Genomic DNA, 25,089 nt, shown 5'->3' with positions numbered 1-25,089 from the left:
TCCACTAACATCAAATTCTCCGTATAATCTGTATTTTAGAAAATAGTCATTTGTATGAAACCAAAACTAATTGTGAAAAGATGGTAGGGTGGAGAAGAAGTTGGGTACAAAGGAAAAAATGGTCAAACTTTAAGTCTCTGCTCTGCCTTGTTTAAATATAGTTTTTAAATCCCTGCTATTACTACCTCATCAGCCAACTGTTGGTTATTTTGAGAAGGGGCTCTCTAAATCTCCACTTTATTTAGACTCCATCTGGTACAGATAGCTGTATAGTCATTGGAGAGGAGACTCAGATCACTGGGTTACAAAATCTCCCAGTCACCCTTATTAAAGCTGCTCTTAGAAAGTGGAGCTGTTCTCTGTAGAACCAATTAAATATCTATTGGTCTAGAGAGAGAAAGAATATTACAGAGCCTGTTGTGCTAATGGCAGCAGAAGTTTCAACACTGATCTTACTGGAGACAGGATTAGGCCCGGTCTGCCTTATTTATAATAATTCCATATAAGCATATTGCTTGAAGTGTTAACCTTGTTAAGTTAATAAGTCTATGCGTAGTCTTAAAAAAAAAAAAAGAAAGAAAGAAAGAAAGAAAAAAAACCCCCAGGGTTTAGTGAGACAAAATCGTTAAACATTAAAAGAAGGCTCTGGACCTTATTTAGGCAGCCAGGACAGGACAGCATCCTGTGGCAGAAAGTGTTGATATCACTGATATCGTCACTTGTCTTTTTAAAGAATCTGCCATTTCTATGCAAAACAGAAGTGACATTCAGATAAGTCAGAGAAGTAAAAAGAACCCACAGAAAGCAGCCGAAGCTGGAAATGGGTTTTTTTGAGCACAGATTTAGAAGTTAGAGTTGTGAGTGAAGGAAATAGCTTACATAGCTGTCTGCCCTCATTAGCATCAAACAAGCCTAATGGCTGTCAACTGTCACAGAAAAATTCCCCATGGAACTGAGTTATATAAAGTTTTCTCCTGATTTGGTTGTAAAAGGGGTTTTGCTATAGCATTGCACACTGATATGAACTTGAGTTACAGGCTGTGACTTACCAATACCCTCACATTAGTTATAATCCATTTCTAAAGTTTCTGTGCAATCATATAGCTTCCCAGCTTGGGTTTTTGGTTTGAGCTTTTTCTGTTTGTTTCTTTACTGGGCTCTGAGGACTGAGTCCAAAAAAGTACTTTCAAGTACTAGCTCTACCTTTAATTTCCCCTCCTCCATCCCCCCCACCTCCGCTCCGAGAAATGTGGGTCCTGCAGTCCTTGCAGCAACTCTCAAGGCCAATCCAGAGCTTATCTGGAAAATAGGACAAATCAGTAGAAAAAGGACATGATCTGAACCTCCACTCCGCTTCAAAGCTCTAATGGGTGCTGCTGCCAGGCAGCTCTCCCAAACCAGAATACAGCTCCAACGATCTTCCCCTCAGTGGAAGAACTTACATCTGTTTTAGCAAAAAGCAAGAACGACTAGCTGCTGTTGTTTGTATGGCTGAAGAGTTGGCAGTGGTACTTCTCATCCATGCAGTATTGCATTAAGCAATCCTTAAAAAAGCCCCCCAAATCTACGCCCGCCTCCCTGAAATAATCCTAGGAATAGAGACTGTTAGCCACCACCTCCCACACATGCTCTCTCTTCTCAGCTGCAGGATCAGGATCTCATTTTCATTCCATCTGATGCCTTCTATCTCACATTTTTGGCTGCAAAGTGGTACAAAATTGTCAGGAATGCTTCCCTCGAACCTAGCCTCATCCATATTCCAGTATAGCCTTTCTCCCCACAAATCACAAGCTTGGAAACTTGCCAGCTGTGTACATGCAAGCGTGGAAAAAAACCTTGAAGGTAGCAATTCTGTGTTGAGGTGAATGCCATTGGTGCACCACTAAGTATGTTCTTTTCTAACTGTGGTGGTGTGATGATTTAAATAAATATCAGCTCTTTGAAGTCTTACCTTTACCTCCCAGTAGCTTGAATGCAGAGACAGACTTTGAAAAGACTGGCTACAGATATAGCCCGTGATGAGTTCATGGGCCAAGTCAATTTAGGAACTCCAGCAAAAGAGAGGGAATGCCACCTCTGACAGCCTTACTATTCCATATTTTATTCATTTGTGGCATTGTGAAAGCTTATACTTATTTAAAATTACTGTTATTTTACAGATCTGAATCTGAGATAAGTAATTAATCCAAGTTATCATGCAGAGAAATGAACTGTAAGAGGTATTTAAAATAACATGCTCTACATATTCTTCAAGCCATTTTAGGGATTTCATTTTAAGGTAATTAAGCTGTGTTCTTTGTATGAGTGTTAGTTTCTAATTTCCTGTTTTTAGTTAAAGTGAGGTTTAGAGAAGATTAATTTTTCTCATTTAGATGGGCCTCGTATTAAGAAACCAGCTTGAAAAAAATACTTCATCTCTAGGAAATCCTTTTTTATTGGATCAGGAATACTTGGAATTCATAAGCAAAACTTTCCTATCCTAAACCTCACCTGATTTTGTGATGATCCAGGAGAACTAAAACTGCGTTTCTGCCACACTTTGCTATAAATGCTAAATAGCACTTTCTTGTCAACTCAGAAGTTCCATTAGTGATTTCCAACTCTGATTACCACAGTGGAAATCCTGTGAAAATCAAAGGCTACAAGTTTACATCCAATAACTTTCTGATTTTAAGGAAAAACCTTTCTTTTGCTGCTGTTTGACGGAAAAATTTTGGGTATCGACTGATGCAAGTTGCTACGTCAGTAGAATTGTGATTGTCTGTCAGCTCTCTAACAAGCTCTCACGCTCACAGTCCTGTTAAAATATAGCTACATCTGGTGGCTTGTGCCCTACAATTCTATGTTCCAGTATTTAACATCCTTGTTTCCTGAATTTTAAGTTAGTATCATTAGCCACTGTTAAACATTTCTATCTTCCAACCCACAGGGCGACTGAATATTTATTCTATTATCAACTATACTTACTTTGATTCAAATAGGTGAAATGAAACTGAGTAGACGGTCTTCTAGTCATGCTATCTATCTAGTATTATTCTATAATTGTTAGAGTATTTGTACCTGTTCCTCCTTTCCTGTATATTCACTGAATGAAAAGAGGAGAGACATAGAAGATTACCCTTTCTTATTTTATAATGCATCGTAAAGATAAATGTATTAATATTTGTGAATGCTCAGGTACTGTAATGATGGAAGCCATTTAAGTGTCTAAACAGAGAAGAGATGCTCACACTGTCAGCAGAAAGTCAAATGTAATCAGTTTTCTAGATGCATTCTGGCATTGTTCTCCAGCATTCTGGAGTCTTGTTCCAGCATTTAGACAGGGTTAGATGCAGCTACAATATGATTAGAGAACTGAGAAAGTTGAAAAGCTAGTGTGTCATTCAAGGAACACACCAGCACTAATGTGAGAATTATAGCTTTTCCCTAGTAAATCTCCTGTGTAGAATATCCTTTTGAATGTTTCTGATAGCTTTTCCCAAGATTTTTCTCTAATGCAAATAAGGTATATCTACCAAACATAATGCAGTGCTGTGAAGAACTGTATGAAATAGCTCAGAATGAGGAAACACCACTGCTGTGTTAATTCAGCCCTTCACTGAACTAATATGTCCTGCTTCACTGATAGATACGTTGTGTAACTATTGGTATGGCTATTTTGTTCCTAGTAGCTGCAGTACGTTATTAGAGTTAATACAAACATCGCAGCACAGCATTGCTTTTGATCACGTAGACATAATGTAAAATTCTTGTCAAAGAATTTCTTGTCAATCTTCTGCCATTTATCTGTCTTTTTTATAACTAAGCATGTTTCCTTTATCCTCTTTCAAATCGTCCTGCCCACTCCCAGAGTTAACGTTTGTACCTTCCTGTCTGATACATGACTGAGATTTGTTTCATTAATGGCCAGCAAATATAACTGTTAACTTTGTTGTGATCATGTCACATTCTGCATTCAGTAGTCTACTTAAATAATAAAATGCGAAAATAAGCCTCACAAAACATCACTAAGATACCATTTTAATTTTCTGTGAAAGAATAACTGCTGTCTCCATTCTCATTGCTTAATCTCTTTTTTTGCCAACAACCCAGTCATTCATGCCAATCATGGTATTGCAAATTGAGGACTTACATGTAAAATGTGGCATCTTTCCACCATAATTTGCAGTGATCAGTCAGTTATATATCTAGGATTGTTCATACATCTGTTACCCCTTGATCTATCTTGTTCAAAATAGATTGCTAAAATTACTTTTTTAGGTGGATCTTACAAACTTTGTTTTCTACTGAATTTCTCCACCTGCCTTTCACCACAATGTCAAATTGAAACTTTGCATCCACATTTTCAAAGCCGTTACTTCAAAATTCTCTGCCCAACCTAGTATCTATGAGGCTTTTTATTGTATTCTACCCTGCACTGTGTTTTGGTAATAATATAGTTTTTATAATTTCTAGTTCCTCTCCAACCACTGCAAGTTGCCAATTAAGCAATTTAAAAATACTGCTTTCTCTGGTTTCCTACTGTGTCCTGCCTTCTGTGCTGTTTCAATCTCCTCTAGTGAAAATTAAAAAAAAAAAAAGCTCTGTATAAATGCACACTCCTTACAGAAAGGGAATCGAGGATGTGGGCAATATAGGTTTTTTTCCCCTCTGTCTTCAAGCTGCTTATTAAATTTGTCAGTCCAAAATACACTAAAAAGTTTTAGTAGTCCTCCGAGTCTTATCCCAAGAATTTCGCCATATAGATTCTACCTATTTCACATGTACCCAAGGCTGCTCATTCCTGTTTCTTTTATAAGAACGTTATTGTAGTTCTCTGCTCTCCTTCAGGCTATGTATTTGGCCTCAATCTGCTCTAATGACCACTAAAGATTTTGTGGGTACTTCAGCTTTCATCCCGTATCCTGTTCACAGAGTGCAAGATACAAATGATCTCAGTTCCAGTGCTGTGAACAGAAGCTTTTCTTTATTTATGCCATTGATGCACTTTCATACTTCTTGAACTGTAGAAAGAGGGTCAGGAGCCATGTAGATTCTGAAACCCATTTGATTTTGGCTTTGAGAACTATTCATTATATCCTTGAACTACAGCCAGGAAACTACTCTTCAGAAAAATTTAGTAGAGTAACTGTAATACAGAATAAGTGCATCTCCCAAATTCTCTCATAGGTTAGGTTAGGACTCTGTAACGGAAGCCATATCAGTGTTTCTTGAAAAGGTGTCTGCACTTAGACCCTTAGTTTAACAACCAGTTGTATTAGAAATAACATTTAACAAAATTTATTTGATAGCTTCTTGTTAAGGTCGTGAAACGGTTTATTGTAACCCCATTCTGGTAACATACCTTGCAAATATTAATTGTTGTTTAAGTTAATTGTCACACTTGCTGTTTTTGCAATGAGAGGAATTTAAACAAAATCGCAAAATCTTTTTTTTCTATGAGTTGCACAAGATGAACTCTTCTGGTTTAAAAATAAACATGCCCCACCCCCCCAAAAAAAGATTTACTAGAAAATGATCAACACTTACAGCATGAAACTAGACCTAAATCTAATCGTTATCTAGTGCAGGGTTTGATTTGGGGGTGAAAAAGGACAAATAAAAAAGCCATAAGCAGGGATAGAAGCTTGCCGTAACAGATTGTTCACTGGAATAAGGATGGAACAGAAGTATGTGCAGAGAGTCATTCTCTTATTTCAGTGACTATTTATGTACTTATAAAAGTGGAACAGCTCAGAGGAGGGTAAAATAAGAAAAACCGTTGCAAAATAAATTACAGATGGGTGTCCAGGATTTTCATTATATGAGATAAAACACTGCTTGAGTTCTCTTCAGGGAATCAGTTAAAAATAAGCTAGTCTTTATTAAAACAGAAGAAAAGAAAAAAACCCAAAAAACTTGCTTGCCCAACCGATATATATAAATGGGCCCTCTGTGGACTCTCACTTTCCGCACTGGAAGAAAGGGGAAGTTATCCACATCCTAAGACCCATTGGGCTTTTCATGGAAATGGGATCCAGTCTAGGCAGCCTAGACTGGGTCACATGGACAGGGCACTCGTGCTCTGACAGAGTATTTGTGCTTTGACAGGGTACTTTTATTTAGTCCGTTCCCTTACTTCTTTGGCATAACTTTAATGCAGAGTAAGCTTTACAAATAATGAGAATCTGCTTCTAAATTCTGTTTCTTTTTTTACAGTATAGACTAGTAAAAGCACTAGAATCAAATAAGAGCCTACAGTTCTCTGGAGTTGGACAGTGACTTTCAAAAGTTACTGAAAGGTAGATCACTACAGTCCAAGCTAAAGGAAATTATACTTTTTCCTCCTTCACAATAATGATTATATAGAATACAGTGGTTTACTCCAGTCACAGCAAATACCTTCCTATAGCACTTAGACACTGACACTTAAACATCTGCATACTTCCTGCACCATCCCCCTCCCCATGAAAAGACAGTGCATTTTTATAATAGATTTAATTGCTATGGGAGGATAATTGCACAAAGGTACTCTTCTGCTTGAATTTGATCCTGTCATTCATAACATCTTATTTACTGAATTTCAGTTTCATAGCACAAAAAGAGAATGATACAAACTAATGGCCAAATTTTAGATCTTTCAGTGTTGTTCTTAAGAAAAACAGGTAACAAAAACTTGGAGGAATGATATTCACATCTCTCACCAGAATCTTCTGATTCAAGTGCTGTTACACAGTTCTTCAGTATTGCTGACTTAACGGGTTTTAATGCATTGCTACACACATTGTGAAATTCACACTGAAAGCAAGAAATTCCATTAACTCAATATAATTAATTCAATAACTGCCTGCTAGTGCAGTGGCTGGGCTCACAAGCCTCTGGTAACGATACTCCATTTTGAGAAAGGAGTGGCTAGTTTTGCTTTTTTTTTGTGGTATTGTTGCTGCTGGCCTGTGAGGGCATTAGCTTTTCACAGTATATGTTTTGAGACCAGATACTCATTTAAAATTCTGCTCTTGAGAGCTGTGAGCTTCAAGTCCATTAACTGAAAGCTGAAGCAAAACGTATGTGGGCTAGAAATCAGGTAGCCAACATCTACATAGGTATGCCTCCTGTTATTCCCAGTCTTTACGTCAGCACTGGATATTATTCTAGAAATCAAAATTAGAGCTCAAAACAGAATTTGTAAGCTTTATGCACACATTATTAGCAAGATATTTTTGCCTATATTACCCAAGAGGACAGTTTAAATGATTGTAGTCCTCCCTTCCAACCTTGAAATTGATTAATCAAAATTATTTTTCTAAGAGCACACTTCTGCATCCATAAGGGAGTTTATCTCACATAGTTGTCAATGATTTTCTAGCAGCAAATGGAATAATCCTAAATCTTATTTGCCGCCTTCTTCTGTTTGTGGATTTGTGTCAACTATTTGCTTTCCCAGTCAAGTAAATACAAAATAGTCCAAAATTGGATTAAATTACAAGGGCAGGGATTATTACTATCATCTCACCCATTAATTTATTGCTAGGTTTTGAAGCTCTCTGACTCATATTTTGTTTCAGCTGTTCCCTTTCACATTGTTTCTAAATTGTCTGTTTACAGTTTGCTCCAGCAATGGGGAATCATTGAAACAAATTAGCTAAATTTCTGCATCTGTTATCTTTACTTAAAAACTCTTCAACACAGAGAAAACTGCCCTTCTATATTAAATGTTTAGGTCATAGACTAGTGTAAACTGAGACTTTCCCACTGACTGACAAGGCTTTTACAGTCAATAGAAAATGAATATCTATCCCTTTAATCATTCTTCCATAATAACATACATGTGGAAAGGTGAATGGGAAAAAATCCTCATTTTACATTATTATTATTTGCAAGTCAAATGTTTTGTTTCAAAGGGGCAAAAAAAGGTTGAGAAAAAGTGTTAAGAAAAAGTGGCACACTCTTTGCAAAGAGAACTTTTTTTTCCTTCTGCATTAGTGTTTTGCTTAAATTAAATTCTGCTTTTAGCAGTAACATATGTTAAAACAGCACCCAGCAAAATTTCAGTGCATCTTTTTGAGAGGGATTTAGTATTCAGGACAAAACAATGATAATATATTAAGAAGCATTCTGTTTCTGTTTTATGTTTATTGTGTAAAATACAATACAGTACAATTTGTTTTCATCAATATAATTCCAGAAAGAGAAAAAGAAAAATAGAGGTCCTCAAAAACATGTAGAATAGATCTTTTGCTTTCCCATTGATGCCAGTAGGAGTTTTGTCACTAATTTTGCTTTGAGTAGGCCTAGGAACCAGTGTGCTATCTGCAAATGGGCATTGAAATATGTCATTTAGGCTTCATAATGTGTCCGTGATAGCACAGAGCTGCAGACAGGCAAGTAGTTGTTGTTTCATATTACTTGAGTGTTTCCACTAGTCTGGATGAGGTTGTCATTCTCTCTCAGGACCGCTGAGGATAATACGGTCCCCCCTCCCCCATAAATTTTCATTTTTTATTCCCATCTGGATTTTCTAAGGGAAAAATAATGTCAAGACAAGTTGTGTGGAAGCATACAATAAAGGCAGGCAGCCGGAAACAAAATAACGATAGAAAACATCAGCAAAGCCCGAAGACTTGTCATCACAGTATATGATTATCTTTTCCTCTGAAGGGATAAAGTCTGATACCTTACACGTAAAGAGAACTAGTTTCAACTTATGATTTTGAAAATATTTTTAAGAACTACTGTCTAAATTGTCTTTAAAACCCTGAAAATCTTGTCTTTGCTCTACAAATGGTCACAGGTCTACTTTTAGAGTGAGTCTGAATATTGGTACCAGTTGCTTAACATTGGTCTATATCCATTGCAGAAGACTGTGGCCATTACGGCATTTAATATAATATGCTGTAAGATTTAAAAGACTGAGTAATATTTATGGTATTAAAAATGAGGGAATTGTGTTAATGATCATTAATTAGTATACAGTTGGAGAGACTCACCAACTAAATTTGACTGTCTGTACAGTGCAATATATGGCAATACATTGCATTACTTAAAAAGGGGACAGGTAGCCAAAGAATGCCAGAAAACTGAGTTAACAAAACAGGTTCAGGCTTGAGGTTGACTGAAATGATTTTTTGTTTAAAAAGATTTTTTACTGTCAGACTTTGCAAGTCTTGCCTTATTCAGCATTTTTTAAACAAAAAAGATATAGAAAGAGAAAAAATATTTAAAATAATTTGTTTTTTATCTTACTTCAACCTAAGCTACTTGAAAGGAGAGTGGGAACCTAAAATCCTCAAAATAATAATTCTGTTGGTAAACAAAAAAATTGTATTGTATTCAAACTTTTTAAAAGTAATTTCACTGAAGCATTACAACTGGATGACATGACATTTGATAAACTTATTGTACCCTTACATATTACATCTTAAAGTTTTTTCATTCTCTGAATGTATTCAAAATAGACTGAATTGCTTGAAGTCAGTTTCATTGCAACTTTTTACAATACCTGAGCTATAGATAATTTTAAAATTTATATCCTATATAAAAGTATCTCATATAGTCTTCTCTATCTTAAAAGCGTGCAAGAATGCCCATTCACATTTGGAGTTGCTTTTACAGTGCTTTCATAAGCTTATACTGAAGTCATTTTCAATTGCTAATGTGAATGTGTATTAATTCTAATTCCTAACTGTATGGCTGTTCCCTATGGTTTAGGGACAAAATCTTATGAAATCAAGGTTTTCTCCTAAAACCTATCCTGAATTCAGATGTCACCTGTTTTTTGAAGTCCAAAAGAGCCTATGCAGTTCCTCTCTGTGAGGAACGTGAATGGTGATCTGATATAATTTTAAGAATAAAAGAAAGGCAAAAATAAACATTCATTATACTAAAGTAATCAAAAATGAAAAATAATTGTTAAATATTCTAGGTAGGTGTAATTTCTAGTCACCATTCAAGTTCTAGTCAGTACTACAACAAGGATAAAGGGTAAAAAGGTACACCTTACATACATTTTAAGCTGACTTATATTACAAAGGCAAATACTTTGAAAACACTTTTCATTCTCTAATTTATCACCCCTGTTTTGCCAGAATCCCAGTAGAAATAAAAAACCCCACTGTACTGCTGCAAGGTTGAGATTATTTTGCTTAAATAATAAAGGATTGAAACAGTCAGCAAAAACACATACTCTGAGACAAAAAAAATTGAAAGGTAGAAGCTTCACAGATAACTTATGCTCGTACTGTTTCATAGGATGACATTGGAAACAATCATAATGAGAGAAACTACATGATGCAGTGGTGAAGTAGCTGCAGTGATGGAGAGTTCCACCTGGGAACTGCTTTCATTAAGATAAGACCCCTAAGTTTATGAAAGGATTTATGTTTAGTATAAGAAAGCAGGAGATTCTCCTTTAATATATCAAAACTTTTCATTTTTAGAAAGGGGTAGCCTATATATCTCTAAGATTAGTTAAGGGAAGTGAACTCTGAAACAGTGTTGTAGATCATAATTATTATACTCAATACTATCTCATGGCTGGTCAGCAGGTTATCCGGAACACAGAGAGCATTCCAGGCAGTGCCTACAGCCTGCATTCATATTGGTGAGAAAGGGACTCTAAATTGCATTTAAAACAGAACGTTGGGCCTGGTGATACCTACTTTGTGATAACACCTACTTTCCCTGACAATAAATGAATATAACAAAATAAAGACTCTGGATTGGAATATCTGGAGTGGAAGAGCCCATTTTCTCCAGCCTCCTATTTGTACTGTCTTACCTTGGCAGTTAGATTTATATTCCTATGTCCCTGAAAATCCATCTCTTCTTTCCGGCTCAGTGAAAGGGGGGAACAAAGGAAGGAGATGAAACACCAGCACTGTTTCAGTTTCTTTCCTCCTGCCAGCTGCTTCCTTTCTTTTCTGTTTTTTCCACCCATCCCATCAGTTCTGTGCTGGATTACATATCCTTCAGACCTTAATCTGCACAGTTGCCTGCTGGAAGTGTTTGTTTTCTTTGTAAATTGAAGCAATGATCAGTTATAGCAGTTTTTCTAGTTAATATATAAATACTTCGTATAGTTTGCTTGGCTTGTTTTTGCAGTAAGTGACTGATATCCCAACAACCTCCTACCGCTGTGGTATTAGACTGTGAGTGCTAGAGTTTCAGATACTCTGTAATTGATTTAGCTCAAACTAAAAGGTAGTAGACGGCCAAAGGGGAAATTAAGAAATGATAGTAAAAAGAAAGATTGTGGAGGCTTCTTTTTGATCTTGCTTGGTTTTTTTCCTCCTTCTCCTGCAACACACACTACTGTCAGATTACATGAATTTCTTGACAATATACATATCCCTTCTCAGACTTCGTTTCCGTAGTCAAAGTAAGCAAGCTGCTCCAGTTTTCTAATACAAGCTTTTTATTTCCTTGATCAATGTAGTGGTCATTCCCTGTACTGCTTTGTTGACAATACATCCCTTAAACATTTGTCATGTCTTCTTTCTCATTTTTAAGCCATTTTGTTATTCAGTGCTTCCCTAAAATTACATTTCATTTAATAGCCTCTGGGTAGAAATATTGTCAAAAGCTTTTGAAATGTTAAATAAATTATGTCAGTCAGTTCCACTTCATCCACTTTTTTGTTACAATATTTAAAAAATGCTTTCAGCCTGTGTGATCATGTGGGATTTTGCTCTACATTTGTTTCCAAAAAATACATGCTAGATGCAAGAATGTCATATTTCGTGATGACTAAACCAATAGTTTCTGTCAGTATCTCCTTAGCTTGCCAGCTTTCATTTATAAATCAAATAGTCTCCTTTGTGCACTGAAACAACATGCTCCAATAATTTAGACAACTAAACAGAACTTTCTGGTACAGAAATTAAAAAAACAGTGCACTGACATCTCACTGCAGGAAACAAATTCATGTCCTTCCTTAGGTGACACAGTTGGAAGTTGGTCTTATGAGCCCAGCCTGAACTCAAAATGACATTTGCTGAACATTATCCTAAATTTGGCACAAGTCTTTCTTCTAGAGACAAATAATATATTTCATTGAAATTTGGCACTCTTAAACTCAGGAAGACCAAGGGAAGACTCATTATCAAGGATTCCAATGCCTTTCCTGAAGTTTATCGGTATGGAGACCACCACTATTTCAGTTCTGACCTGGGATAAGCAAACAGGAGCTGTTTAGTTGAGAAGTAAAAATTATTTTTGTCTTCCAAGGCAAATAAGAAAAGCTAATAGTTTTCAAGTGTTCCAGTTCTTACAGTCTGAAATTCTACTTTGAATAGCTACAACTATTGCAGCTCAAACTATTTATATTTCTAATATCTTAGGTGCCTAGGAATGTGAAATTATTTCCTGAATTAAATACAGATCCCTCATGTATAAAAGAACACAGCAGCTAACATTTAAGCCTGTGGTATATCCTATGCTATATGTGGTATATCCTATGCTATAATGCTTGTTCTTGGATCTGAGTCATTAGTTCCCATGTTTTATTAACTAGTTAAATCTCAAGTTGAAATTAGTGCAGGACTTCTTAACTTTCAGTTGATGCATGCTTCCTTAGAAAATTCTGCTGATATAAAGAAAAAAATTATATTTTTGTTAATAATTGTTATAACTTCATCTAACACTAAAAGATCAGCCTACAGTATTTTAGTATTTTCATTCATAATCTCTGCTGCTACAAAAGCCACAGGGAGAAATGCCGTTGATCTTGAAAGGAAATATTTGGTGCATTTGACAGCAACATAGGTACTTTTTGCTGAAGCAAGGTGTGAAGTATCATTGGAATAAAAAGATACTGTCCACAAATGTTAATTATTTCCTTGAATTTTTCTAAAATTTGTTTTAGCTGCAGTATTTAGATTACAGTTCATGCTTGTATGAACCTTTTCTAGGAAACCAGTGTTGCCATACATTCATTTGGAGTGCCTGTCTGCCATTTACAGTACTTGCTATTAGTGTTTGGTTTTGTTTTAAACAGAATGAACTGTGACCCTGGAGCTCTAGTAGTACTGCAGAAATGGAAAAACAGATACGTTAACTTAATTCAGGAAAAAATAGCTCTACACACAAACATTGGTTAACGTCATCTGGCTTTAGGGCTCATCCACTCCGGGAAATGCCATGGCATCTGGCATTAAAAATTAAAGGTATCAAGGAAACATTTTACTTCAGCATATCAGTAATCAGGGCTGTTCCCCTGAGCAGGGGACTGTGGGAGCAGGAACATTCCCATACTCCTTTCATGTGATGCCAAGGGAAACAGAGGAATAATACTTTAGCAACTGGTCATCATTCTAAACTGGTTTATTTCCAAACAGTCTCTTGGTTTATTCAAAAGAGAATTCCCAGCGACTTCTGAAGAATGAGGACATGTCCAAGCCCATCAGAAAACTTCAGAGGTAAAGATAGAAAAAAAACTATTGGAGCATAAGCATTACTGCTGTGAAATGAAAAAAACAAAGGCATTTGGGGAGGAGTCCAGTGATTCTGGACATTCCCATAACATCCCTGCCAACTATAGCTGTTGTTGAGTAGGCTTCACATGAGTTGTTTGCACAGCTCTGCTATTTCAAAATACTGTATTTGACACAATGCTTCATAAGTAAGCTCTGGTAATGCAAGAATAAAAAGGGATATTGCAAGTTGAGACAGAGCGAACTGTTAGAGCTGTATGAGGATTCTGACAGCATTCAACCATACCTGACTGTCCCTAGTCAATAATGTCTTTCCCCTTCCTGTAGGTTTAGATTTATTGAACTAAAAATAAAACATTTTCTTCTAGACCCAGTGGAGGCGAAACTAAGATCATCTCTCCCTCAGGCTGAACATTTTCCTGGTTCTGCAGGAACAGACTAACAAATAAATCATGGAGCATCTCCTAACTCAGACTATAATTCAGTTTTCCATTCAAGTACTTCAGTTGTGATTTGTCTTGATGCTGGACACCACTGTTCTGTTTCTGTGAAATGTCATTTGCCTCTTTAAAGACAATTTCCTTTAAAGGTAAATGAGTAGTGAAAATGACTTCAGCAGAGGAATGCGTATTTGTAAAAGAAACAAAATAAATTGTGCTCTCAAGGTACAGAAGATCTATATATGTGCATGTGATAAAGCATCTTGTCTTTAATTAATCTGCAAAAATAATATAGTTGACTTTGCTATAGAATCTGTAGGACATGTAATGCATGTCAAGGTGCATGCTTTCAATCACCCACAAAATGTATATGCATAGAGTTTCTATATACACAGAACAGCTGGCTATATTTACAACATTGAAAAGTTACTTCTACATGTCAGTAAGTCAGATTTCCAGAGCCAAATTGAATTCATATTTCTTAAGTGCTATCTAAACAAATGCATAAGTTACTTAATTCAATTTTAGTTCCTGATGATGACTTAAGGGAAAAGTAGAATAATTTATTTATTAGGAGGATTGCAGTAGTGGAGAGAGATGGTTAAAACTTTTAATTAAAACTTACAGTGTTAAAGCAGACTTAAGCTTATAACAGTTAAAGAGATATAGTACAGGAAAGTTCCTATCTGAAGCTAAGAGCCCTCTGATGGTGATGAAAAACATGATACAAAAATAATTCCAGAAGTAAAAGAGCAGTATGCTTGCTCTTTGTGTAACATTCACCAGCCATCCAGATTAATATTCTTACCAGGAAAAAAAATAAACAGCCAGTGCTCTTAAACATCAGCTCAGACAAAGGCTTTGCATGTTAGTGTTATAAAAGTATAAATGTTCTGAAATATCTCTGTACAGCCATTCCCTACTTCCATCAGCTTACCTATGAAACCAGTAATTACTTTCCTCCCAGTTCATTAATTTTCTACCCAACATACCACCAACCTGTTGATTTCATCCCACCACATCAAATCTAGCTCTTCTTCAGTTTGCCCATTTTCTGCTCTACGAGGACCCATAATTGCACGTTTTTGTTTCCCATAAACTGTCCAGCCACTACATTGCCTAATGCACTCATTTTTAACAGCTAAAAACTGATAAAAATCAGGGTGTTGCTCAACACAATCACAGCATAAAGATAGGACTTTTGCTTCTTTCTATCTATCAAAAGCTGTTATTCCATATTAACCCTACAAAGAGAATCTGTTACTACTGCTTACTATTAATTGTTTCTTCATACAACAAATAGTATTTCCTTGGTATCAGTGTTCCATATTACAAGTATGGATGATGGCTTAACAAAGTTTTACTACGAAAGAAATTAAACTATCAGAATACCTCCACACTTGTGTATGCCATGGTGCCAAGTTATTGAGTTCAGCATGAAATAATGGAAAATCATGTTTAGAACAAACTAGTTTAGAACATGTTTTTCTTATGCAGTAATTGCATTGTTTATTTGCTGCCAAAAATCAATAGAAAAGGGAGATGATTAACTATTCAACTACAAATATCCCAAGATGTCCACTCTTCTGGATATGAGAGACAGGCTCATCTCTCTTCCAAGCTCTTTTGCACTGGGGAGGGGCTGTGCTGGAATCTGACCTGATTTTTGCATTTCAGATCAGCTATACCAAAATCCCTTAACCAAATGTGTTCATATCAGAGAGGTTCATATCTGAGTGACAGTAAGGTCCATCTCTTTCTGTATCTGAAAGAGCTGAGCAAATTTGATTTGGGGGGTGGGGTGTGGCGGGTGCATGTGTGTGTGTCTTTGCAGAGGCTGTAGTATGAGGCAGTTAATTGTCTGTGCTAGGTAGTTTCAGTTTTAACCACATGTTTACTCTTTTTGACAGTAATGTTACTGGAAAACAAAAATTTGACAGTTTAATTTAAAATTTTTCTTACTATATTAGGTTCTGTGCGTGTTCCTAAAGGCTTCAAAAATTAAATATTTTTACTTTGTGATACACATTTGTTGCATTTTAAATATGAAGTTTGTGGCTTCGAATTGAACCTATTTTGAGTAAATGAGATTGGGATGCACAAAAGCTAACAGCAGCCCTTACAGTACTGTCAGCTCCATTCAAGGGCTGATGAACATTCACACTTACGGTTATTTACAAGTATGCTCATAGAAATAGACACTTGAATGACAAGTGAAACCTAAAAAACTCTAATGATAAATGTATGGTGACTCTGCAATGATTTATGAGTCCTCTGTGGAACTCTTAAGGTAAAAAATAAGGAGTTAAGTGGTTTATTTTAGATGACCCAGAGTATTCCTTAGGATGTTAATAATGGTGATAACATTTGCACTTTAGTTGCTCCTCTAAATTTTTCTCTAGTATCAATTTATGACCTCTGATAATTGCATAATTTTTGATAAATGGTGAGCTCTGTGTTCCACTACAATTTCAGTTGTATTTTTTCTGTAGATTATAGAATAAAATATCAAAAATCTAATCTGAGATTTTAGATTATTTGTCATAAAAAAGAGAAAACGTTAGAACTAGAGAATGGATAAGAGATGAGTAGTTTTGCTCTTCTATCCCTTTTTCAGAAAAGAGTATTGTTAAAAGTACTTTATAATAGGTAAGTGTCCCCTGAGCATGTCTGCACATTCTAATTTCATTCCTCAGCTTCTGCACTTATCATTTCTTTGGATACAAGACTTCAACTCTTTCTTTTCTTTTCTACCTTCCCAGTATAAGACTCTCCTGTCTTACTTATTTTTCCTGCCACATTGCTTCATGGTTTTCCCATGTTGCTGATTTTTTTTCTTCCTTTTACGTTCTCCCACAGTCCTCTACAAGTAATTTGCTGCACAAACCAATAATGAATAATTATTAAAAGAAGCAAACCAGGGATGGAAAAACTTTAAGGAAAGTATTTCCCTAAGAGCTCCCTAAAATCATAAAGCAACATTTCTAGACTTGAGTATACATCCTACTTCATCCTGTAGTATAACCAAGGGTATAGTAAAACTTATACCTGCTTGTTTTCACTCGTGCAGGAGCAAACCTTAACCTAAACGAGTGTGAATAAAAATATTGTGTGCTTTTTTTGGCACAGCTGTAGCAACTGCCATTTGAAAATCACTTGCTTGACTTGCTCAACCTTATGAACCTCTTTGTGTAATTAGCTAGAAGATTGTCAGTTTTTCAACCCAAAAGACCAACACTTCAAAGGCAATAGTACAACTGAATTCCAATCTAGGTTTCTCTTTAAGAGCATGGAATAACCATGATACCAGGAGCCATGCTCTCTTTTGTTGCTTACCTGCATTTTTTTTTAATTAAAAAAAATTATTTCTTCATTGAAGAGGCTCATATATGGATGATTTGCCCACTTCTTAAGTAATGATTGTGCTTCACTTCCAAATTATTGCTGGTTAGTGAATTATAAAGCCAGAAGCGACAGGTATGGCTATCTAGAGCAGTTTTTAGACTGCAAGATTTTCCTGAATTAATTCCCATTTGAACTTTAATGTATTTTTAGGAAGCATCTTCAGAATTTTGAAGTCATGGGGAATCCATTATAAACTATGATTAATCAAGCAGTTAAGAGACCTTGGCATCAGAATAAAGTTTGCCCCTTACTTCTATTCTTCGTTTGTCTTACTTCAGCTCTTCATCCTTGCATCTTATAATTTTATCTGGTGAACACAATAATGTGTTCTAAAGTTTCTCTTCCCTGTGATGGTAGGAGGGAAGGTACAGGAAACAGGCTCATTTTTCAGCCTTCTTTTGGTCAACTAATGTCAGTGCCAATTCTTTTGTTGTTAGACATGATTCTCAGTCATGTAATCATTCAGGTAGTCCACCTGTAAACCCCTCTGGTTTTTCAGCTGTGAGAGCCAGAGCTGCACACAGCACCCAGGAACTGCTGCACCTGTGCTTTAACACCAAGGTCTTTTGTCATCACTTCACTTGTATTCAATATTCCTATTTATACATCTAATTAGACCTTTTGGCTAAGCAGCACAACCCGTCCCCTAACTTCATTGTTCACTCTAAGTCTCTCATCAAAAGTTGCTTTATCTGAGGAGAAATTCCCCTGTTTATATGACTATGACCTAACAGCCTATTTCCACAACCAAAGATGAGTCAAACGCCACAGAAAGGTCCCTAGCTGAGGATGTACCTTACTAATTTAAAAAAAAACTCAAAGTACCTCAATTTATTTTCCTCTGCTGACCAGCATTGATTGCAGTAGTCAGAGGCTTAGCACTAGGTATCCACTCCTGCTCTTGAAGACTGGTGACAAATAACTTCCTACTGAAGCAAGACCAAAAGGTCAGAAGAACATGTGTGAAAAATACCTTGCTTGGAGCAGCTGGGTCTGATAATCAAGTAGGTTCTAGCAGACCTTGGATCAGCTGTACATTTAAATGGATCTCCTTGCTAGTGGCCTTCATTCTTTTCTTTTTTCCATGGTAACAACCCATGTATCTCTGTATGTGGCCCTTTCTTCTCATTAACAACACCTGCAAACACTACTAGTGGCAATTTGAAAGCTAGCCAGTTTTTAATCTTTTTAGTGTGTCATTGATTTTATAGCATCCTAATTTCTTCATCAGAATGTTTTATAATACTAAATCAAAGTCCAAAGTTACCACTTTGTCAGTACTTCACCAGGTGAAGTTGTAGCTTATTAAAGGGAAAGTCATTTTGCTGACAAACCACATTGACTTGCATTAATTATACTAATTTTTCATTCTGATTAATCACAATTCCGTGTCAGCTTTCCATTATATTTTGCCTGGGAATGATGTCAGCCTGAGAGATGTTTATGTTTAGCTGGTCTTACTGGCCCCAAGTTATTTTTTTTCAGTACTCTATAACTTTTCCAGTATCCTAAGAAATACTTGAAAAAAATCAGCATTAATAATACAGGTTCTCCTTTAACACTTAGACTTTGTAAAAATGAGTTCTGTTGCTTTTCCAATTTTAGATATTTTAGAATATTTTCAGAAGTACAGCTTTAGTAACAACTGTCTAAAGCACGTACCAGTATACATATCCCCATGCCAACAACAACCAAATTAACTCCAGAACTAGAACAAATACAGCCAGGTCAAGATAGTGCTTATTTCAAGTGATTCGACTATTTGTCTTGCTTCAGCCACTCCACAGCATGGCAGTAGAAGGAAAAATGTGAGGTTCGTTACTTGCATTATTCAAACCACTTTTACATCACTACAGATTTTCGGTAAGTATTTTTATTTTCTTTCTCCAGAAACAGAACAACACATCTGCCAGCATAGCCCCTCCAAAATAAGGTTCAGATAAGAAAGCTAAATCTCCTGTTCTTTTACCTTAGCATTGACAAAAATTAGTGTTTTTCTTTTTTCAAGCAATAAATACCTAGAGATTCCTAAAATAGTAGAGAGTCCATTGGATGAGGAAGTTTTTGAAAGTGCCCTTTTACTAGACTGTGGAAGGTACTCTGCTATGGACTTGAACAGTATATGTATGCATGTGTGTATATATAAGAGAGAGCGGGAGGGAGAGAGAATTCCGCAAGCTTCCAACCAGTTCATTTTGTTTGTTTTTCTGTGTAGTATTTACACAGTATTTTGGGATGTTTCTTCAAGTGACATAATTTGTGTTTCAAGAAATGAGAAGACACTCAGGTGTATATGAGTTGCGGTTATTGTTAGTCTTTGCCTGCTTGTCTGATGAGCAGCTAGAGCATTCATCATCCAATTCCTGTAATCTTATTTGATTTTGAGGTGGATGGGAATATTGCCATATAGCAATTAGTCCAGTGTTATCATTTTAATTGGGACAAAGCTCATTTTCTTTTCACTGACATCCATCATGTTCTAAAATGAAAATATATTCTATTTCCACTGTTGCCTATTCAGCTTCATCCATTTCCTGGAATTCTTTTTTATTCTCTTTTTCTGACTTTATTTCAAAGTGCACGAACAAGAATTCCCTGTCATTCAGGCTCCTTGTAGTGTCCTGAGGTCTTCTGCCATCAGATTTCTTTCTAGTTTTTCTCTACTGCAATTTGAAAGACTACTGTGATCTCCCTGTATTTTGAGGCTGTCATTTTGGATAAACCACCCACAAAGACCACCAGTGTCACTTTGGGTGAATCAGTCTACAGGGGGCAGTGCCAGACCAAGTGACTTCACCTTCGCACAGAGTTCTAGTTAACTACAATTTCCTTGCTGATTGTCCCCTGATAGCCATGAGGAAAGAATCCTGGATCTCTCAGCAGTGCACTTTTTTCTTTCTTTAACTTGAAACATGATGTTTACCAAGCCTCCGTTTATTATCATTGATCAATTATACTCACAATGTTCAACAACTCAGATAATTTTTCTGTAAAGTTCCTTCTGTTGGCTAGGATTTGCTGGACACATATTTAGAAACACTAATCTTTTTCTGTCCAAGAATACAGTAAGTACAACTTGCTCCACCTAGAAAAATTATTTACCACAGAGAAGATCTAGAAAATATTTTTCACTATGATTTTTTATATATAACTCTATGCCAGCATCAAGCTATCCAGCAGAACACTCTTCACATGAAACTGGGATAAACTTTGCAGAAAAGTCATCATGATGCCAGTTGTTATTTTCCACCAAAAAAACAAAACAAAACAAAACAAACAAACAAAAAAACCACCCACACACCCAGGCAGTATATGGCTTCTGCTAGTCTGTTTCTATACTAAATAATGGTGCCAGAGGAAAGTAAAAATATCTAAAACCTAATTAAAACGAAACCTAGGAGGCATTAGAGATGTGCTCTTGTTCCTACTTTAATCACTGGGATGATTCCACCAAGCGAGGTGAGAGCAGAAGAGCAAACAAACAAATAATCCCCCCAACCCCCTACTTTTCTACATTATTATAGCACCCAGATTTACTTATTTGTGAAAATCATGTTGATTCAGAGTTTTAGCCCTGTGTCCTAAAAAAATATGATTCTGTTGTCCATCTCTAAATGAACAGGTCCTCCCTCATCTTTTCCTCCTGCAACAAACTAAAAGATAGCTAGGTAAAAAAAGCTCCATTGAGGGAAAGATTGCAGCATGAAGGTAGACCTCGAACAGTACTGACCTGCCAAAGAAGAGACACTGTCTTTCTTCCTGCAACATTGATAAAGATTAGATCAATTTAGATAACTATGTGTCTTGTGTATTGCAAATGCTTTCAGTGGCACCTTTAATTCTGCGAATAAGGGATGAGAGAGTAACATCCATCTCCAGCAGGTCTGCTGTTTTTCCAGGAACATTCACAGAAGTGTCTAGCTACAAGTATCTAGCTCTGAATTATATTTTAGTGAGATGACTCCACTAACTCAGAGCAGAAAGTGTATGAATAAACCCATACTTTCTGATATTGCTATATATTCTGTTATGTTCCTTGTATTTGGGCAGGGCTCTAGTGAAATAAGTGTTTTTTTCTGCAGATATAAAGAGAATAGTTGTATTGTGCTTTTATGGCCTTTGGCCCAAATGAAGCAGAACTGACTCTAAACTTTTATCTACTGAGCAAGAAGGTGCCGTATTCCTAGATTCACTTTTCAGGGCACTCCTTTTACTACTTACACTTTTACTACTCCTTGTTTGTCCCAATTAAATGTTTGCAGACAAAGAATGAAGATTATTGTATTCGTATAAAACATAGCCCTTTACCATAACTAAACTGAGCCATCCAGAAAAATATAAGTAGATAATTTAGTTGCGAAGAGATGTGTTCTGAAGCAAGTAGGGATTCTGAAGAAGGGATTTGTTTTCAATAGGGAAAGCAACCTATCAATTTAGGCATGTTATGCTAAAAATAATTTAGACTGCAGTTTTGCTGCTCTTTGTTCCATGTGAATAGGGTAGTTTGAATACCTTTAGTGTTTTATTCAAGCATCCAATAATTATCAGAGGATTTCTTTTTAAAGTGTTTAGCAGTTCAATGAAGTATAGAACTCATATGGTTTCTTAGTTGCTTTCAAAAATACTTTCTCTTTGAAAGCTACCTTGCCTTCCTGTGGCTCAGGGTATTACAATTCTCATTTTGTGAGGGGAAAACTGAGTCCATGTGCAAGCTTCAAATAATTGGTTTTCTTTCAGTCACAATATAGGATTTCATTGTAAAACTCAGATTTTTCAGAGTGCTGAAGCACAGCTGGTGTTCTTTGAATGGGGGAAAGTTGTTTCGAATTCTTGGAATAGTCAGAACGTTTTGAGATTGATCGTGTGTTTTTTCATGGTAATCTGGATTACTCAAAGGAATGCTACTAATGAGACAGAAAGCCTGTCTTCTCTCCAAATGTGGTGTGACCTGCTCAGTACTGATCAGACACAACCTGATTGTAATTTATTGTTTTTACGTGTATACACATATGATATGACTTGCCTTCCCTAGGATATCTAATGAAACAGACTTTTTTTTGATGAGAAGCAACAGAAGAATATTCCCATACTTCCTCAGAGAAAGACCAGCACAAAAGAATTCACATTAAGGATCAATACTCCTTTCTTGTGAGCAAGGACATTCCAAATTCGCTCTTTCTTCATTGATAAAAAATTGCCAAATACTAGCCCAAAAAACTTCTTTAAAGGCCTGTTCTCCCATAAGGCAGCTTTGCCTCAGTTGCCACAGGTTAAGATGTAATCTTTCTAATAGACAAACCCAAACAAATTTCCTCTTTATAAAATAATGCTCTGAGTTTCAATTAGCACTGTTAAGATGGCAGTACAACTCCTCTAGAACCGATACACCTCTGCCCAGACAGATGGACAACCATGCTGCATCATGGGATGAACTTCAGACTGGTTCTTGGAAAGTAGTTTGTGGTTCAGACCTTGAGGACCACTCCAAAAATTCCACCTATGAGTAATTGTAATAGGGCACATCTGTGACAAAACTGATCTCTTGGGCTGAGCTAAACATAAAGCTAAATATTAACACCATTAAGTTTTAAATCAGACTAATAACAGTTCAGTTCAGTTCTGAGCACTCACATTTTGAGAGTTTAGCTTTTCTGGCACCAGTCTTTCCATATTCAGTTGCCTCTCTCTAGTGTACTCTGGGACTGTGAATGAAAGAAAATGAAGTTCAAAGGGAGGACAGTTTGTAATGTCATTCTTTGTCTCTGTAATGTTCTTTCCCTATTTTTGAATTATTTCTGACATCCACCACTCTAAATAATTATTCTTGGACTGATCTTTGCCTTTAGGTTTATTACGAGGTGCTGATGGAAAATTCCACTAAGAAAGCACATTTCATTAGCCAGTGAGAAATCAAATAGAGGTGCTTCATAAGTCATCATAAGGAATAATGAAAAGAGCGATATTGATTTTGCAATAGTGGGTGTCAGATAAGTAATTCAGTATCTTTCTAAAATTAAATCACTGGATGGGCCATGCTGTATTCTTAACTAATATCTGTGATAGATACTGGGAAAACAACTACATCACCATCAATACCAGCTTCTGTGACAATGCTGCCCATAGTATTTAAAATTTTCTCTCCCAGCCCTTCCCTGCCTATTATTTTTGCCATGCAGATACTGACTAGACATCTGAAAAGGTGCTCAACAGTTTCAGGTTTGGAAGAATGAGCCTGCTGAGGTTGACAAGCTTGCATTTGATAGTGTGATGCTTTTGGTCCTGAGGTTCATTCTCCATTCTAAGACAGAAGATACACAATGATTCAAAATTATGCAGGGGAGATGACACTGAATGACAGCCATCTAATGTGACCATTATTTGGGTGTCCCTGTGACTTGAGATTATAGTATTCCCTTTTTCCCTAGTAGCATGAACTGAGGCTAGTTAAATAAGTAGAAAAACTTCAGAGCAAAAGTAATAAATAGTACATTTTTTTTCCTCGCAAGAAAATGTCAATAAGTAATGATCTAAATGAATGAGGCATGATAAATATTACAAAAAAGAAATGGAAAAGCTTGTCACACGTGATCATAAAAAGAATCTGCCTGACAGCGTTGAGAAAAAACTCGGGAGAATCAGTATCAGAGTTTGGGCAAAAGCCGTAATAGATGAGAAAAGGATAAAATTGTAAGAAATTAAATCAATTATTGGTCATTTTACTGGAGCTTTGCTTTCCTGATTTTATTAATTTATAACTGAGCTAGTGCACTTTCTGCTAGTGTCAGAAAAAGGAAAGCTTTTCTTTGTTTTATACATATACTTTCAAAAATCCTTTACTTTTTCCTAAGACTTTTGCTTAACAACTTGAAGGAATCATACATACATACACATATCACATAAAAGAGTTTCAGACAGTTCAGGAGTTGCCAAAAAAATTTCACTTGCAAATTAAATGTATTTAATTATCCTAATCACTGAAAAGAAGCAACAAGAAAGTAAACAGTCTTCCCGTCTCTACACTGTCATTTTTTTCCAACCATCCAAAGCATTTAATATATATTACTAATACTGCTCTAAAAGAATGAAGCTTCAAAGGAGAAAGCAACTCAATTGTACTGCAGTTAATGACAAGCCAACAAGAAATGGCAACATAGTTTAGAAAATTATGTTTAGTTTTCAGTCAAAATAAACATGAATCATACTTCAAGTTTGCAGTGGACAGCATACTGAAAAATGAGATAGAAAGGTTTTTAATCAAATTAAGGAGACTTGGCATGAGAATTTATATTACACATTGATGTTCGGCTAACTAATAAGTAGTATCTGATTGCCACCTTTTTTTCTTCCCCCTTAATAGTTTGATGCAGACAGAGATGAAGAAGAAGTGTTCTTTGACATAAGTTTGGCAGTTGACAATAAGCTATTTGCTAACAAAGAGGCTTCAGCAGGTGAGTTAATGTAAGGTTTAAAGAACCACATTTCTCCTACTGCTTTTGACGTTGATGGGATGCCTTTTTCATATTCCTCTATAGATGTACACACTGTAGAAGAGTCTTGATAAATCTCAAACATTTGCACGCAACCAAGGGCAAAAATTCTCTTTGCATTTGAAAGCGTCATACAATCCAGAAGAGTAAGATGATAATCTTATTTTCTACAACCTCAATTTAAAACACTGTAGATAGTCCATTAAAATAACTATGTTTTTATAAAATAAAGTTATACATTGATCAATTGCAGTTGTCAGCTATCTCTTTTTCAATTCCAGGCTATACCTCAGCGTTAACCAGGAAACCAATCCTATAACACTAATGATCACGTGTCCTCCCTAATAA

General features: G+C 36.1%; 1 protein-coding gene across 1 annotated transcript in view; it reads left to right on the top strand.

Moving 5' to 3' along the window:
* AK5 (adenylate kinase 5) overlaps positions 1-25,089 on the top strand; it is a 106,844-nt gene that overhangs the window by 30,460 nt on the left and 51,295 nt on the right. The window contains exon 7 of the mRNA XM_064516067.1: positions 24,612-24,702. Coding sequence (XP_064372137.1) covers positions 24,612-24,702 — 91 coding nt within the window. The remainder of the gene's footprint in view (positions 1-24,611; positions 24,703-25,089) is intronic.

Source organism: Dromaius novaehollandiae, chromosome 8 (assembly GCF_036370855.1).
Source record: "Dromaius novaehollandiae isolate bDroNov1 chromosome 8, bDroNov1.hap1, whole genome shotgun sequence".
Lineage (NCBI taxonomy): Eukaryota > Metazoa > Chordata > Aves > Casuariiformes > Dromaiidae > Dromaius > Dromaius novaehollandiae.
Note: the sequence above shows the minus strand (reverse complement) of the source record. Positions and strands in the feature narration are given on the sequence as shown.